This window comes from Corvus brachyrhynchos, unplaced genomic scaffold, assembly GCF_000691975.1.
Source record: "Corvus brachyrhynchos isolate BGI_N302 unplaced genomic scaffold, ASM69197v1 scaffold514, whole genome shotgun sequence".
In the NCBI taxonomy this organism is placed as follows: Eukaryota; Metazoa; Chordata; class Aves; order Passeriformes; family Corvidae; genus Corvus; species Corvus brachyrhynchos.
In genome coordinates this window covers 2,896,820-2,915,341 of record NW_008238319.1, presented here as the reverse complement: position 1 = coordinate 2,915,341, position 18,522 = coordinate 2,896,820, and the positions used below count along the sequence as shown (strand labels likewise).

The 18,522-nt window shown below is 44.6% G+C and overlaps 1 protein-coding gene across 1 annotated transcript in view; it reads right to left on the bottom strand.

The window, feature by feature from the left end:
- The window catches only part of ADAM12 (ADAM metallopeptidase domain 12), a 155,576-nt gene that overhangs the window by 14,469 nt on the left and 122,585 nt on the right, over positions 1-18,522 (bottom strand). Inside the window, exons 11-13 of the mRNA XM_017733869.1 lie at positions 13,618-13,795; positions 8,708-8,797; positions 7,210-7,405 (exon numbers count right to left, since the gene is read on the bottom strand). Of these exons, the coding sequence (XP_017589358.1) occupies positions 7,210-7,405; positions 8,708-8,797; positions 13,618-13,795 (464 nt within the window). The remainder of the gene's footprint in view (positions 1-7,209; positions 7,406-8,707; positions 8,798-13,617; positions 13,796-18,522) is intronic.

The window sequence follows — 18,522 nt, the reverse complement described above, 5'->3', positions numbered from 1 at the left end:
AGCCCAACAAAACAGCGGTGCTGGATCCGCATGCTAATGGAAGAGTTTGGATGTGTGGGATTGCCAGTGCTGTTTGTCTCTCTTGGCAGTGCTGAGCAACAAACAGTGCAGAATTCCATCCCTTCCAGGATTTCTCAAGGTGATACCCCTCTTGCCAATCCTCCCAGGACACAAAAACTTTTAACAAATGCCAAATCTTTTTTGGTGGAGACAAGCAAAGGCCAGCTGGAAAGTTAACTCCCTTCTTTCTGCAGGAGTCCACGTGGTTCTAGTGAGACCCGAAAGAAAATTCTTTCAAGAAAGGCCTGTTTGACTGCAATTCAGAACAAGAAAACAGAAGAAATCCAGTTGTAAGCTGGGTGTAAAGGTATGAGGACCTGACATGGCAAAGGGCAATGTGTTGCTGTTAACTCAGGCTGAAGCACTGGGGAGAGGAAAGGAACCCATCCCACCTTAATCCTCAGGAAATGCACTCCTGAGAAGAAAGACTGACACGAAAGGAGGGGCATTTCGACCATGGTGGTGGAAGTGGGAATCTGGGAGGACAGGCAGCATCTGGCTCTTATCCAGTGTGGTCTTTTCTGATGGAGACATATCCTAACGGCAAAGGGACTTCGCCGGTGGGAGGAAGACTGGAAAAGCTTGTGCAGGCAGATTATTCATCCCTGCACTTCAGAAGTTCAAGGGTACTATTAGAACATCTCTTCTAATGTTTTATACACAATCTCCTGCCCATTTCCCCATCAGATTATAACCAATTATAGAATATCTTCTAGGGGAAGATGCACCCGTTCACCTGGAATGTTGAAGAGGTGAAGGATCTGCTTCCCTGGTTTGACTGCTGCAACAATTCATTGGTCTGTGTATTGGAATTTAATCCCTCTGTTCTACAGTGAAGCGTGACTTTCATTTCCAGCCAATAATTGCCGCTTCTTGCAAGATTAAGAGGCCCTTAGTTAGGGCTCTTTACAACTCTGTATTTTCTTTCCATGAAAATAATTAATAGCACCATCGAGTCACTACCAACATTCCAACTGCTCCAACAGGGAGACTGGCTTTGAGCAGAAAAGGAGCTGAGGAGATACTCTGGCTAAAACACTGATCAGAGAGCTGCTAGCTGCATTTCTGTGCTTTTGATAGATCAGCCAAACTAAAGCAAAAAGAACTTGGCAGCAAGTGACGTGATAGCCCAAAGGCTGAGAATATCCCATTTCTGCAGTGTTCCTGATCTTTACCAGAGACAGAATATTTCAACTAATGCTACATTTTGTCAAATGTTTTGAGCCACTTCCAAGTGTGTATGCCTCTAACTGTGGGTAAAACAGAGCATTTATTTAAGCCAGCCTGAAGATTTCATTTGAAAGCCTTCAAAGAGGAAAACGTTCTTTCTTTTTTTTTCTTTAAAAAAAAAAAGGGGGGTCAGATTCCTGGAGAAGAACATACAAATATGATTGTAAAACTTCCAGCCAGTGTGGATCTTTTCACTAAAAACTCAGAGATTAATACTTCAATTAATTATCTGCATTTCACAGTCAGAAGCTTGACTAATATTATATACTGCTGAACAGCAATCTAATGCTATTAAGGACAAAATATTAAAACTTGGAGAGGCTTAAGATGGCACCCTCTTTTCCTTCTAACATTTTTACATGCTGAAACTGGAAAATTCAGAAAGAAAGGCACAGAAAGAACAGAATATGAGCTGTAGGTTCCCTGGAGAGAAGGACAAGAGCTTGAAATTCTTTGGAAGATTACAATCAAGCTTGCTGAGTTTAGAATATTTTTTCAAATCTGGAACTATTAAAAGGGACTCACAAAGGATTCTTTCAATTCCTTTTCATTACAGTTCAAGCAATAATCAAAAAAATCAACAAAAGCATCCAGCCAGGGCGCTGTGTAAAAAAAAGCAAAAGTTACATTTCCATTTTCAGCATGTGGATACCTCCTCATCTTTCCAGGGTGGGCACATTCCCAGTTCAGCTTGAGACAAACATTACCATGTGCATATTCCACAGCAGCTTTAGAAGGGCTGGGGAGGGGAGGGAATAAACCTGCTGTGAGCAAGGGGCCAAGGAAAGCTGCTTTTTCCAAAGCTGCTTTTTCTCCCACGTGTGCAAGGACCAGCTTGTGCAGCCCTGGTCATATGCAGCTGCTCTGGGTCTTGTTTTTGGCCAGGAGCCTGGTGGCCCAGCTCACTGAGCAGATGCCCTGGAACTGCAGTGGCTGGATGCTCCCTTGGAGATGTGGCACAGCAGCCCAGAGCCCAGACACGCTGTCCCCTCAGTGGTGTCCCCTCCCAAAGCTGCCAAAAGCCAAATGAATGCTCATGTCCTGTGCTCTGACTGCAAGGGATGTAACAAAGGCTTATTCTAAAAATGGTTTTAAAAAGGGAAAGCACTCACTGAATACTGAGTTTAAGGCGTTTTTCTTCCTCTCTCACCTGGTGAAAGTTTTGTGTGTGGTTGATTTTTTTTCCTGAATGCAAAAGTGTTGCAGAGATGATGGAAAGCAGCCCGCAGGAAGGAAAGCACATCTGCAGCGTCCTTGCAGGGCTCAGACACTGAGCTTTAACTCCAGCTAATAACACTTGACAAGAAAAAGGATCTCGTGGAGCACAAAAAACCACTCCCCTGCCAGGCTCAGAGCAGTCTGTGTGTGAAAACACCTGGTACCCAATGATCATCTGCAGCCTAGAAACCAAAACCCAGCTTCAATTTCTGCCTTTGGTATCCAACCAAGACACGCTGTTGCTTGGGATTCAGATGGCTGTTCCCTCTCCCCACTGGCTTCTCACAATATTTGGACTTTTTTATGGATGGAAACATATCAGAGTGCAAGACGCTGAACAGATGGAGCTACCAAGTTAAAAGGAGGTTTTCAGAGGATGCTTAAGGAAGAGAATTGTAATGTTGTGTTTCTGGAGGAAACCCATTTATCACGACTGCACCACATAAACTGAAGCAGAAAGTCCTGTTTTCCTCTATTTTCTACCTCTGCACGCAGAGGCAAAACGATTTGTGAAGGATTTCTGGTATTTATTAAGTGGTTTGAGCTGGATGAGCAGAGTTTATTTCACTTTGCTATTGGTAATTATGGTATCATGACCCTGTAATTAAAGTCCTGTCAGCCTTTCCACGCCAAGCCTCATTGAAGGGATTAAATCAGCCATTGGAAGCTGCAGAAGGTCAAAGCTCACCACTGCAGTTGGCAGCCTGGAGACTGCTGGGGTTTTCTTCTCCAAATGTGTATATTGACCTATGCAGCTGCAAAAAATTAAAATAATAAAAAAGAGATGTCGTGGGGCACAGAAACGCTGTGTCATTTCAGACCTGCTGCCATGGGAAAACACCAGTACAGTCTCCTGAAAGGAAGGAGGGAAATTTCTGACCATGGTGCTGATTCCATGAACAAGAGAAACATCCTCTGTCAGGCTGACAGCAGAAAAGGGAGATATTTCAGTTCAATTCCCAGCTGTCTGTGGGTGGGGAGAGGGGAAAAAACAACCTCTGAGTAACAGGCTGGAGTTCTGTTGCTCAGGCTGTGCCAGCCAGCACCACGAATAACTGTGCAAATAAATATAAGCATAAAAATCACAGTTCTCTGTCGTGTGATCTGGGTTTCAGCTCATTAAGTTTGTTTTGCTGCACTGGTGATGCAAAGGAAACTTTCCACAAGCTGCCCTTGGCCTCTCTCCCCATCCTGGTGATCCCTGTTCTGTCTGGGCAAGAGCAAGATGGGGTTGAGCATTTTTTTGCATTTAAGGAGGATGATGTCACTACCCCTGAGAATATGATTTAATATCTTTCCCATCTCCAGAAGAAAAGGCCTCGCCATAAATCTGTGATGATCCAAATAGTTTGATTTCACTGAATTCAGATCTTTGCAGTGCTTGGACAATTAGCATTTTTTCAAACCCCAGTCAGCAATGGTTTGGTCATATATCTGAGGTGGGCTGTAGGTCAGCAATGGTTTGGTCAGATATCTGAGGTGGGCAGCCCATTTATTTTGTCTCTGTAGGGCTGTAGCTGGCAAAACCTGCAAAGTTCTTACACAGCAACAAATATTGACATCTAAGTTAAGAATGTTCCTGCCTAAATAAATGGTCATGTCCATGCAACACATTTAAATGTGTTCTAATTATTAAGTCAATGCCTGCCATTGGCTCCCCAAAATTATTGCTTTTTTCCCACTTGGGGAACCATAGGAAAATACATTGACAAACTTCCCTGAAGAATCATTTTCTTGTCAATGTAGAAAAAGCCACAAATCTGAAGTTGAGAATCTTCTGTTCCTTGGTAATCAGTGATTACTCTGCCTTAAGCAGCTCTGTCTGAGTGCTGTTTCTCCTGGAAAATGCCAGTGGAGTCACAGACATCACACGAAGCATCACTGTCGATGTATTTTTCAGTCACTGCTATCAATAGGTCAGATCAGTGCCTTTCTTTTTTTTTTTTCAATATGGAACAAAAAAGGTCACAAGCAGTTCCTGCTCCTCAAGGATAAAAATGACATGAATTATGGTGGGAGAGAGAATGGAGAATTCTGTGTGTTCTGGGACCAGACTGGAATCAGCCTGGGCTCTAAGAGGAATTCATGGCTATTTTCAGAGATTGTCCCCAGGAGCTCCTCCCTTCTCCTTCCCACCAAGCCTTCCATGCAGATAAGACAGAGCAAAAAATACTCCTCTGTTTTATCTGAATCACTGTGTTGAGAGCAACAAAAACAACCCCAAGGAAACATAAGTGCTTTTCTGGAAACAGGTTCCTACTGCTCAGCCTAATGTAAACAAGCTCTGACAGTGTTCATCATTTTCCTTTAAATAGATCTAAAAATATGAAGATTGACATTTATCATTGGGCTTCTGGACATCTGTAACCTGATGAATAAAGAAAGATGTACAAGGGAAGACATCAATAAGGAATTCAATATACCGAATATTATTTTAGGAAAAGTTATTGTATTTTGTTCTGCATGGCTTTCTCCTACTGGGAAGAAGAAAATAAGGAGAGAATGAAAATGAACTGTGATCTGTTTTTTCTTCAAGGGGGAGATTTTTTTTATTTTTAAACCACAAAACAACTTCACTCCAACGCAGGCAGTTGTGAAAAACAGTTCTAATCAGATACAAAAACCTGGTAAAAGGTTACAATGTATATTTTTGATACCAAGTCCAGAGACAACACCTTAGAATGTCAAATCGCTCTTTGTGCTGCAAGCAAGGCTGGAAAGATCTGTAGGGTTTTTTTTACCTGTACCATGATATTTTTCTAACTGCGAGAGCCACGCAGCTCTCTTCCTATTCCACCCCACAGCTGCCAGCTCCCATTTCAGCCAGATGTGTGATAAAGCAGTCAATATTCGCACCCCTAGTCTCTAAATCCAGAATACAGGCATTATTTGAAGTGTCCAAGGCGAGTTGGACAGGGCTTGGAGCACCCTGCTCTAGTGGATGGTGTCCCTGCCCAGGGCAGGGGGTGGAATGAGATGGTCTCTAATGTCCCTTCCAACCCAAACCATTCTGTGGTTCTGTGATTATTTTTAATTCCTACTTCCAAAAATGTGGCAAGAATTAAGACTTTCAGTTCAGGTTTGGTCAGGTCCCATCCTCCCTTTTTAAAATCCTTATCCTTGGGCCTTCCCAAGACAAAACCAAAGGGTATTCCAGTAGAAGTCTGTTTGAACTCTGGTCTTAACAAAACATCTTTCTCATTAACAGACCCCCTCAGCCTGGACCCTGGAGCCTCCACACACAGCAGTCCCCATATTGAATAGTCCCAAGAAAGAAGACAGGAAAGAATTAGGGGAGCCCAGGGCTTTGGAGGACTTGCTGTGTTAGGAAACAGACCTGGCAAGGAGCTGCTGCAATTCAGCTCCCTGACCTTTAGAGGAATTCTTCTCAGCCACAAACAGCCTGACCAAGTAACTTTCCACGGCATGGGAAACTGGTTCAGGAGGAGATTTCTGCTTTCTACAAGAGAAAATGTCTCTGTATCCAGGGATTAGAACTCCCAGTCTGACTAAGACTGGAGGCTATAATTGTCCATGGCTGGATGAGCTCATATCAACTCTACGACGCGCGTGGGATTCGGGGGAGTGGATCAGAGGCACGCTTTGTTCCACGTGAGGAGTTTAATTTTGAACTGGAACTCCTCCTGAACGTGTTCTTATACCCATGTGGCCAAGCTGACCTGCTGCCTGTACCACTGGGGTTGGTTCTTGAGATGCTTTAATGCTCTTTTAAAGAGAGGTTGCAAAAGGTCCATGTTCCCTGGGAAGGAAACAGATAAACTCCTCAGTAGAGTTCTGGGGAGGGTTTTGACCAAGGGAAACATCTGTGTGCCAATATATTGATACAGAAGTTTTGGAGCAGAGTTAAAGAGAGAGATACTGAATTGCAAGAGGCTAAGGGAGTTGGGAAAGTTAGTTTAAAAGAAATAATTACACCTATCTCTAAATGATGCTTCTCCTTAGGAGAGGTAAATGGTTTTCAAATTTGAGCGAGAGGGTCAGAGATGCTGAAGGAGACTTGACTTGGATTCACAGCAAAATGCTGAATTAATACTTGCAGTGCAGTGGAAGGGTCACAGGGCTTTACAGAAAGGTGAACAGTTTTCCTGGCATAGATGCTGAGAACAGCTCAAGAACTCATGTTACCAGATTTCTGCACAAAGGGAACAAATTCCCATGGGAGAATGAAATCCCTTTCTGCTTCAGTGCACATCCTGCTAAAAGCACTGTCAGCAGGCAGTTTACAGGTGACACCAGTTAATAAAATACACACAATAATCCAGGAGTCTCTTGTTAGTGTCAAAAGCTGAGCCCTGGCTGGGGATGGAGCAGACACATCTGTTTTGCAGATGAGGTGTTTAGAGCACAGGAGGAAGCTCACACAGCAGCCTGAAAAGGGCTGTGATTTCAAACTGCCAGGAGCATTCAGCACTTTGTGGGGTGACATCAGGAAATCTCGATGTCAGGAGAAAATGATTTGTCTGAGTTCACCTCTCCATTTGCAGCGTGTTGCAGCGCGGGCCTCGTTACCTCCTGCTGCAAGAACTGAACACGACAGCAAATCAAGGCTGGAATGAATCACAGAGCCATTCCCTCCTTATTCAAACAATAGCTACAGATTGGCGCTGCATAAAACCCCTCCAGATCTCGATTTCCCCCCCCAAGCCTCTGTGGCACCTCTGACCCTGTCCTGGCACTCACCTGGGCCCCAGAGGGTGATGCACTGCTGCTCGTGGGTCTGGCAGATGCCATTGTAGCAGTACCCATCCACGCCGTGGCAGCCGTGCCCGTCGTGCAGGTACACATTGGCCGGGCACTGCGGACTGGCCCCCGTGCAGAACTCGGGCAGGTCACAGGAATTGCTCGACTCTCTGCAAGAAATCCCCGCTGGTTTGAGCTGCAAAACAAACAGGACTTCAGTGGCTGTGCCATGGCTGGGTCAGCCATGCAGCACATGAACAGATTTCCCCACTGGCCCGGCCCCAGCTGACTGCAGAGGAGAGCACAGGGATTACACAGCTCTAAATACGCTCATTTGAGCCACGCTGGGAGGGTTTGGCAGGAAGGAGGGTCAGACAAAGCTGCACACATGGTTCATGTGGCTCAGGCCAGAAGGCAACCCCAGCCCTGATGTTTGCAGTGTGGCTCCTCCATCGTGTCTGAACACAAAAACCCTGGAAAGGAGGATCTGGAGCACTGGGCAGAAGTCGGATCAGAGACCTTTCCATCCAGGGCAGCTGATCACAGAACACTGGGCTGTGTTAGGGCTCAGGAAGCCACCAGCCCACTTGATCCTGGATTCAGATGCCAAACAATTCCCAGGTTGGAAGGTTCAATTCAATGGTCTTGAATAGATCTTGAACCTGAATGAATCTATGGAGTTACATTTCCTCATGGAAATGTTGCTGTGATGGGCATCAAGATCTCTCAAACTTAATCACATGACTAGTCCATGTAACTGTTCCTGCCCTGTGCTGATTTCTATGGATAATGATATTTTTTTTGGATCTGATGGCATCCAGTAGGCGATGGTGGAATGTGCCAGTCTGAACATTCACATCTCATCAGCAGCCAGAAAGATGGGAGCAGCCCTGAATTTTAATCACATTGCCTTTGGTAAAAAGCAAAGAATATGAAGATTAATTTTGCTAAAAAGCAGTTCCTGGCTGTAGGGAACCCTTGCTGCTCCAGACCTGTGGGTTACCTTGCTGGATGCTTTATTAGCCCATAGGCAAGGGATGGTCTGAAAATTCAAACAGGTAAATGCCTGTGGCAAGTTGGCTTTTATGGAGTGTTAGGAGATCTCAACAGCTGATGATCTGCTATTAAAAATACATATGCTGTTGATAGAATTAATAATTTAAGAGCCTTCCCCAAAAAAACAAGGTTCAGCATTTAATGACTGCTTGCCATGTAAGAAGGAGAAAAATTAAAGCACACAAAAGTTCCTGAAAAAGAAGTTTTGCATGAGCAGCTGGAGGGGCCAAAAAGAGCACAGACAATTTCAAAAGTCTGTTGCTCTGCTCCTTCAATAATTTATATTTTGAGAATTTTTTAATTGCTCACATGACATGCAAATATTTTAATGCTTATCGATACCAATTTGCTCATCCTCCATCCTTGCTTACTGCCCTGCAGTTGGGAAAATCATGGAATTCTGCCCTCCCCACCCAGAAAAGAGACATTTCCCGTGGTTCACCTGGCAGTCCTCGCAGCAGAGCCCATGTGCACACACTGCTCCCGGGTTCAAGGCACAGGTGGTTGCGTTACAGCACCGGTTTGTACATTCCTGGAGGAATTTGGAGGGTAAATTTAGAGCAGACAACGTTCAGTCACAATGAGCCGTAAATCAAGAGGCTGCCTATAGCTCTGCCAAGAAAAGCTGGGCATGAAATCATGAATTATGCATGAAATTTGACAACCTGATCCAAAGAGCCTTGTCTGCCCTCAGATTCAACAAGCCCAATAAGTGTAGTAAAACCAGAGAAGCTGCTGAGGAGGGCTGGTTTATTCCAGCTATGGATCTAATCCCAAATAGCACAAACAACCCAAGTGCTCTGACACCAACCCTGATAGAGCACTGTGGTGTTTTATTTCCATGGGAGTCAGAGGAATGATTCCATTGCCTGCAGAGAGGATCCAGGAGCTGTGCTGCAGTTGCTGAGCATCACAACTACAGCTCTATCTTGTGATAGCTGCTGGCCAGGCTCCTGCTTGGATGGAAGCTGGGGCTTCCACAGAGGAAGACAACGCCACGACTCCATGTAATCCCTTATCAGAGTACACCAGTAACAGAGCTCTGAGATATGGAATGAGCACGAACTGCAGCCTCACTCACTGATACACCCCAATTTCACACTTGTGGATTAGATGGTGGCATGTGTGGGCCTTCTGCAAACTTTACTGTCAGTAGAACGAGCTCGTAAGGAGCCTCAGAAAAGAATGGATTTGTTTTTTCAAGATAATGCCCACAAGCTGCAAGTTACACCAGCTGAGCTGGAATCTCATCTCTCTCACAGAAATAGCAGCAGATAAAATTGCTCTTCAGCTGTGTTAAGTCTGTTTGACTTAGCAAGGGATCACTAACAACATAGGGAACACAGGAAGAATAAGTGGGTTAGAAGGATGTTCACAGCCTCTTGTTACTTCGCTGACTTCTGAAAGCTTCCCAACTGCCAGGCAGGGCTAGCACTGACTCACCAGCAAAAAACAGAAGGATTCTCAGCACTCCACTGTTTTTTAGGTAATATCTTCCTGGATGTACAAAGCCAACTCTGCTCTGAAGCAGAGGAACAACTTCCTGCCCCTATTTTTGATCCCCAGAAGGCAGCAGGCTACGGAAATATTCCTGTGCAGCTGCTGCGTGTCAGGAGTAACGCTCCTCTGCACAGAGGCACATTTTATAAATTCCCCTCAAAAATAATCTGAGATGAGCAGAGCAGAGTGTCAGTCCCATTAAGGCCCTTCTGAAACAGTCAGCTGCAATACCCCATCCCCTGGCCCCACTGCAGCGTTCTGCACTCCACAGGCAGATTGGGATAAAGACACAGCTCTTGGAGTGGTGTTACAGCAGCCTCTGAAATTTCCAATTGCTGTCTCACTTATTGCTCATTGTAGGGAATGAGCTTGGTAAATAGTTTTTGTGCCTGGGTTATCAAACTGTCAGGAATGGTTTTAACGTAAACAAGCGAACAAACAGGAAAGGCTCACCAGGCTTTTGGAGGATGGAGGCTGCCACCCGAAATTACTGCTGTGCTGGAGTCTGTTGTTATTATGTTTTTTAATTTTTTTTTTTTTATTGACAACAACAGCAGTGATGGGAGGGAGTTTCCCAGTGTGGCTCTCCTGGCTCATCAGAGGAACCAGAGCAGCCCAACCCCAGAACAAGCCCAGCACCACTTACGTGATGTCAGGCTCTGTCCTGTGGACAGGACACCTGGTTTTCACCCTCTCTTTTTTAGGAACACAAGACAGACTCTGCTGGGTCAGCCCATAACTCCTCTGTCTTTGTGTCCCCCTGAGAGCAGCCAGCAGAAGAAGTTTAAGGACATTGACACCTTCCCAGTCTCCTGCTTTTCCCTTAGCTCCACGGGCATTTTTAGCACCTGTAAGAGTCAGAGTAAAGGTACTCACAGGTAACCAACACAGTCAGGGAGCAGCTCCCTCTGCTTGTTCGAAACCTGCCATTTCCTAACTTCATCTGCTCATTTCTCATGGGGGACAATCTCTCCTCACTCACCCTTTTCCATTCCACTCACGATTTTATCAGCTTATGCTGCATTTTCCTTCATTTTCTCCTTTTCCAGCCAGAGCCCTTTCGAAACTTTGAACCACCTTATTGTGTTTCTCTCAATCTTTGTTCACTCTGCTTTATCCTCCCTGGGATCAGGGAGGGGTAGAGAAAACCTGCACAAGCAGTTTCAGGCACAACAGATTTATAGAGGTCTGCTGGTGCTTTGTTTTGTTTTCCTATTTCTCCCCTAGTACTTTCTAACAGCCTATTTAGCTTTTAGACCACTCCTGAGCACTGGGCTGACATTTTCATGAGACTATTTATTGCAATATGAAGTCTTGTTCCTCCATGGTCAGAGTCAGCTCAGAGTCCATCATCTTCTTTGTGATTTTGGAATGTGCATCACTCCTCAGTGAGTCCCATTTCTCATCTTAATGCCTGTTCCAGCTGTCTCAGAAGGTTTCTCTGCAGTCCTTCACAGCCAGTTTTCATCTCTAGCAGCCTAACTAATATCATCAGCAAATTAAAGACTATTCCTCTTCCCAGGCTGTTTATGAAAATGCTGAGTTGTGTAGTCCCCAGGACACATCTCATGGATACAGCACAGCAGATCTCCTTCCACTGCATGAAATGGATGGTTTATATCTGGTGGTATTTTCTATCTTTTAACCCAATTTTTACCCATGCAGCTTTCTCTCCTTTACAGCTGCTCAATCTCCTAGAGAGGCTTTGGTGAAAGGTTTGGTCCAAAGCCTCTCTGAACTCACAGGCTGCAGTGACAGCCCTGTCCCTTTCCATCCACTTGTTAAGCCCTTCAGAGAACTGTGATGGCTTTTTAAGACAAGATCTTGTGAGACAAGATTTTGTAAGACAAGAGTTCCTGGCACAAAAGCTGTGTTGACTCGTCCCTGGCATGTCACAGCTGTTTGGGCACCCGCTCCTAATTACATTTGGAAGTAATTTGTCTGACTTCTGAGTGAGCAATTTGTAGTTTTCTATTCCCCCTTGCAGCTGGTTATAAAAGTAGACACATTTTCGTCTTTCAAGGACCGAGGATTTTTAGTTCTCTTCATTCTTTTATCGTTCCATTTATAATCTGCATTAACCCTCCTTCCACAGACACTGCAGCACATCAGACATTTTTGGTCATATAATCTAAAATTGTTAGCATCATTAAATCATGGAATGGTTTGGGTTGGAAGATACCAAAAATCATCCAGTGCCAGCCCTGCCATGGGCAGGGACACCTCCCACTGTCCCAGGCTGCTCCCAGCCCCAATGTCCAGCCTGGCCTTGGGCACTGCCAGGGATCCAGGGGCAGCCCCAGCTGCTCTGGGCACCCTGTGCCAGGGCCTGCCCACCCTCACAGAAGAATTTAATCCTAATATCACTGATTCTTGAATACTGCAACAGCATGGACAGAACTCAGCTGGTATAAATGACTGGGCAGTGAATCAGTAACTAATCACACAGGTTTTCTGCAACCACTCAGATTAGAGCAGTGAATCCCAAATACATTTAATTGCACCCAAGCTGCAGTTTTTCCAATAGAACTAGAAAGACAGAAAGACAGAAAGAAGAGGCAAATCAAGTCAGTGCTTGCTGACATTCAGTGGCTTTGATTTGAAAAGGTATCACTAATGTTCAGAAATGAAAACAAGAAAGATAACTGGGTTAGGAAAGACATTTGCAAGCTGCTTGCACTCTATTGACTTTAAACAAGGAGATAAGGCTGCTTCCTCCAACCTTGTTACCCTCAAGAGTGAGTGAACTGTCAGGAAATCCTCCTGGCTTGGACAAATCCAATACACTCCATGGGCAGGATGCAGCAGTATCTTGCTGTGTTAACTGCCCCATCTCTTTTGTCTGTAGGTCCCTATTTATCACAGGAAACAAATCCCTCATCTGCTGCTGCCTTTAATTCAGATAATCAGAGAGAAGTTCAATAAAGCCAATGAGGATGGGGTGTAAAAGGGATAAGGATGCCAGCTCGGATATCATTCGACCCCAGGTTTTGCCTATCTCCTGCTGATCTGAGGAGTCCTCTGACACATTCACTAAAGTAAATGGAACAATCTTTGAAGCAGCAGCAATCTGTTTGGGAGGCAGGGAAGGCTATTTCTGTTGGGAGGTAATTGGCTAGAGGGAAAGAAAAATCCCGCAGCGAAGAAAGGAAAGGTCTTGTACCTAAAAACTGGAGCTGCAATGAAAAATACCCAACCAATATTAATATTTCTATTTGTTTAGTGTTATATATGTGGATTAACAAGGCTCTGGCACAGGGTGACCAGAGAATGCTGCCCCTGGATCCCTGGCAGTGTCCCAGGCCAGGCTGGATGGGGCTTGGAGCAGCCTGGGATAGTGGAAGGTGTCCCTGCCCATGGCAGGGGGGGAATGGGGGAATGAGATTATCTTTAAGGTCTCATCCAAACCATTCTATGATTGCAGAGTTTCTATGGTTATATTGATAAAATACAAATATATGAGTGGCCTCTCATTGACAGAAACAAACCTTCAACTAACGCATGTTTTCTTGAGAAATTCGAGCCAAGTTCACAAACTTCTTTTGAGTTCAGCTGATTAGCTAATGCTGAAAGGAACTTCTAGGAACACGAGGTCATGGCCAGTCTGCTGGACAAGCCAGAGTTTGCTCTCTAAGGATGATCTGAGCACATTCTTAACCCAAGCTCTGCCTGAACTTCAGCAACTCGAATACACTCAGCACTCCCTGCACTTGTGAGACTCTCAGGTTTAAGCTGATGGGATGGAAGCAGAGAAGGGAGAGTTCTGTTTTACACCAAACACACCAAACCAAGCCTCCACTGTCAAAAACGTGCAGGCTGGAGGTGAGCAGTAACTCTCAGGTGGTGTCTTACCTCAGGCTCCCCGCAGTCACACTCCTCTCCATCTTCCACATAGCCATTCCCACACTTCTGGCCACCAAAGGACTCCTTGACTTCAGGCAGGTTAAAGAGACACATTCCCACTCCCTTCTCCAGGCTGTTTTCCAGGTCCTTTCTACTGCAGCTACTGAAGACCATGGGGAATGGATAGCTGGAAGAAAAACACATGGAGACAAAAGGGAAGGTTCTTATACAAGATGAAAACCTCTCTCTCCTGTCACACTGTGACATTTTAGCACATCTGTGCCTTAACCAGAAGATTGTGTTCACTTTTCATCACACAGAATTGAGCTAGAGCAATTCACTGTGAAATTGAGCCTAACACATTAATAATAATTTCTTACTATGAGTGAGAGAATTTCCACCTTTTCACTTCAATTTGTAGCTGCTCTTAAGGATTGGAAGTGTTCACATTAGAAATTCCTTCTCCCTCTTCTGCATATGGAGTTATAATTATGATCATGAGCCTAAAGAAATGCTGGGCTTGCAAGTAGTATCCTGCATTTGCAGGACTGCAAAAGATTCTAATCCTTCTTGGAAAATTCAGCCTCAAATGGCAAATTCATTCATCTTGCTCTGCAGAATGGTAAACTTCCTGCTCTTTTCAGGAAAGAAAAAAGAATAAAAGAAAAAACCCACTGTTACTTGATAAGAGCCTGCTTCTGCAATTCATCAAAGCTGAGCTTGGGAACTGCATGATTAAAGCAAAGACAGTTTTTATTTTAAATCAGCATGGCTGCAAGGACTGTCATGGAAATACTCCTGTTTTGAATTCCCACTGCTGAGTGCAGGGTACGGCCCCGCTGGGCAGGCACACAACAGCTCCCATTTCTTTTGTGGAACACCCAGACAGTGCGAACCAAACAAACCCGTGCAGTACAAATACCAGCAGATAATTGGGGTTTTTTCTCTCGGAGAACTTGATTCCATTTCTGGTGATGAATGTTTGCAGTTTGCTTCACAGATGTGAGACCAAGTGACACCTGGGCCTGGCCCACAGCGTGGTGTCCTGAGGGCTGCTGTGCCTGCTCTGCGCTGAGATCAAATCAAAGAGTCATGGAATGGTTTGGGCTGGAAAAGGACTGGAGGACCATTTCACTCCACCTTCAGGGACACCTTCCACTATCCCAGGGTGCTCCAAGTCCCGTCCAACCTGGCCTTGGACACTGCCAGGGATCCAGGGGCAGCCACAGCTTCTCTGGTCAGGGGCCTGCCCACCCTCACAGGAAGAATTTCTTCCCCATATCTCATGTCCACATTGAATTACATTGAATCTGTGTCACAAACACGTTGTAGAAGAGCTTCTCCCTTCAAACCTGATACCTTTGTCACACCATGGCCCAGTAGTAACTCAACATTTCAGCAGCTCAGGAGCCAACCTGGCAATTTCACTTTACTCACCGAGTGCTTTGTGTCACCCGTGTGTTATTAGGATTGTTATCTTTGCAGACAAGCAAGATAACAGACAGAAATTCTGCACTGCTGAACTTCAGACCTACATTAATCTCTGGGTGTTTCTGATATCCTGAAATGAAAAGCTTGTCTTGGGAATGATGATGCCCGTAGGTCTCAGAAAGGGATAATTTCTATTAAAAGGAAAGAAATGTTTGGCAACTATGAATGCAATAGAGCTTCCTATGCTGACATAAGGAAGTTAATTAGGATCTTCTAGAAGGTTATGGATACATTACAGAACAGAATATATTTTGTGCCTAGTTAAAATTACCTCTTTTACAGTTTCTGTTGCAATAAAACAGCCAGCTCATTGGAAAAGAACATAAACACGAGTCTGAAGAAGAAAATAATTTTCCAATATCACTATAGGGCTTGTCAAGTTAAACTAAACAGTTTTGAGTTTCACTGACACATGACTTCAGAAAGCTAATAGGCATCTCCATGTAATAAGCTGATTGCTGGAAAATATCAATGTTTCAGCAAAATGACAGAGCCTAAGACAAATAAAGAAATTTCAGAATAGCAGGAGGTAGGAGCCAGGCTGTTAGCTGGGCCCCAAGGGAGGACAGGGAATGTACTTGGAGTAATGGAACAGAAAATAAAGGCACTTGGAAAACTACTGACCATTTTATATTGAGCAATTGGAGATGTTCTTAACAGGACATTACAAACTGCTGTCCTGACCTAAGTCTGATCGGGAAGAAACCTCACAAAATTCTGTGTACTTGACCGTGAAGTAGATGGATGTACTTGTTCACTTGTTCACAGGATGGATTCCTGCCAAACAGCAGGAAAAAACAAAGAAACTCAGATATATCTGACTGATAAACCCTGATGAGGGCTTGATCAGACACAGCCCTCATATCAAAGCATGAATAAATGAATACTGCATCATCCAGGCAAGATCCAGCTCTTCAGTGGCACAGGTTTACTTTGATATCCACTGGGGTGAGACAAGGAGACAAACACACCTTACAGGGAGTGAAATCCATTCAGGAACACAGCTAATGCAGATTTCCATGTGACACCTCTCAGCCACACACAGAGCATGAGAACAGCTCACCAGTCAGAACTGTCAATGCTTTAGGGCTCTTTGCATCCCTGTTCTTTGCATCCCTGCATTCCCAGGATCATTTGCATGGATGTGAGGTGTGTCTGTCCATCAGCAGGAGGGCAGAGTCCTCTGCCTGTGCCAGAGGTGAAACTGTGTCATTTCTAATGAATGAGCTTTATGTTTCCCCCCAAAGGAACTTCAAGCTGTTTCCTATTTTGAACTCAGAGATCCATTCATCTTCTGGCTTTTCCTGCTCCTGACGCCAATTTCCTCAGCTGACATCAGAGTAACACATGGCACATGATGACATTTCCTGAAAATGCTTCTTCTTTACCAAGTAATCCCCAAATAAAGCAATAAAAACCCAGAAACAAACCCAGCTGGTGGAAACAGAGAAACCTCAGGGTAATCACAGCATGCAAGAGAAGATCCTCTATCAGTTGGTGCCAATTGGTCTTTCACTGGAAACCGGATTAATCTTTAATGTGATATTCTGATATACACCCAGTCTTCATTTTTTTGACCAATAAAGTTCCATGTAACAGCCACAGCACTTCACTATTGTGATTTGAGGCTGTATTTTGCCTGTCTTTGCAATTTTAAAGCTGTTTCAGCAGAAGAATGAAATCCCTGGCAGATGGGATGGGAAGTCACAGATATCGGATGTCAGGAGCACTCAAACCAATATTTGAGTGGATCTGGAGCTTGCGAAAAATGACAAAGGAATGGTGATGTGAAAGGAACTTATCCTCTGAATAAATGCAGGAGCGTCCTCCCACTACCCTGTAAAGAGGCTTCTGATCTCACCTGGAAGGAGCTACCTTAGGGTGGGAGAAAGAAATGGGGTCTCCACAGTAAAGCCAGTCCTTGACCTGTCCAAGATTTCAGTGATATCTAAACAGGGATGCTCGTGCTTCCTGTGGTAGCTTGGACACTTTCCTGTTGGAAAACCAGCTCATAAATGCCATGGGAGAACCTTCCAGAGGCAAAAAAATTCATTAGCAATCTTTATACTCCATTCATCTTCACTCAAGACATTTTCTGTTACACATCCTTATTTTTTTTTACAGCTGGAAAGAGAAAGGAAACTTTAGTCCAACCAACTCTTATTCTAAAATGCTGTGTCCCATACATTTTTTACACCTTCTGAATCTATAGACTCAATACACAATGGATCCTTTTGGCAAACTGCTCTGGCTGTGGGTACAAATCTAGAGAACTCAAATGGTTCCCAGCACTACCACCAGTCTCTTCAGTGTCTTTACAGCAAGGAAAATCATTTCAGTCTTTCTACCCCTCTTGAATCCACAGCATTCCTCAGAGTCTCCTTGGTGCTTAAAAGATGTGTTTAAACCCTAGAAACAAATATCCCAGTTTCCAACAAAAATAGCTTTGCCTGCTTGTGCAAATAAGACCTTCACAGTCATAAGAGGATCCCTGGTAATCGATTCCTTGGGAAACAGAGCCTGGGCTTGTCCCATTCATTTATATTTCAAGCGCTCCAGCCCTCCAAATGCCAGGTTCCTTTAGGCAGTTCTGCATTTAGCCTGTATTAGATGGCTCCTTCCATTAACTAAGTGAAGTGGCATCAGCACTCTGTCAAGTCCCATTTAAGAAGAGAGGATTCTTTGTACCAGCACCTCGTTGCCCAGCACAGGCTTCTTTTCTTCTTCTTCTTCTTTTTTTTTTTTTTCATGAAATATAAAAGCTCATCTCCACCATCTCCATTTCAGAGGAATTCCCTTTCCTAAGGGGCTGAGTGAGAGGAGAGTACAGGCACAGGAACAGAGCCACTGCCCCAGAAAACTACAGGCTGAGGAGATGAGACAGCCAAAACACTGAGGAGAGATGCAGGAGCTACTGATCCGTGCAGGGTCACGGCAGATCAGCTCCACACGTCCAGCACTGGTGCCACTGCTGAGGCTGTGAGATGATCCCATTAATGTCATTCCCACTGCTCCATCTGGAATATGCCTGGAGGGGCACTGCCCTGAGCTGCAGGAGACCCAAACCCCTCCAGCTGCATTGCAGCACCAGCTCAGGAAAGGTGGAACTCCTTTGGTTCCTCCAAATCCCGTCTGTCTACATCTCAGTACCTCGGATCCACCTCCTCTGAGTTCCTCCACCATAAACACAACAGATTTGGCTGCTTCTCAGCAAGCATCACTGAAGGGGTAACATAACGATTCTGGGAGCTCTCCATGCATTGCACAGGAGGATAAAGCACAGGCTCACGGTATCTTGAAAACCTTTTGATTATTACGATTATCACTCTCCAATCTCGTTTTTCATTTCTTATTCAAGAGCTGCAAGACTTTTCTAAAGGAACTGACATTTTCTGTCCCAAATATTGGTGTTTACACCCCCCC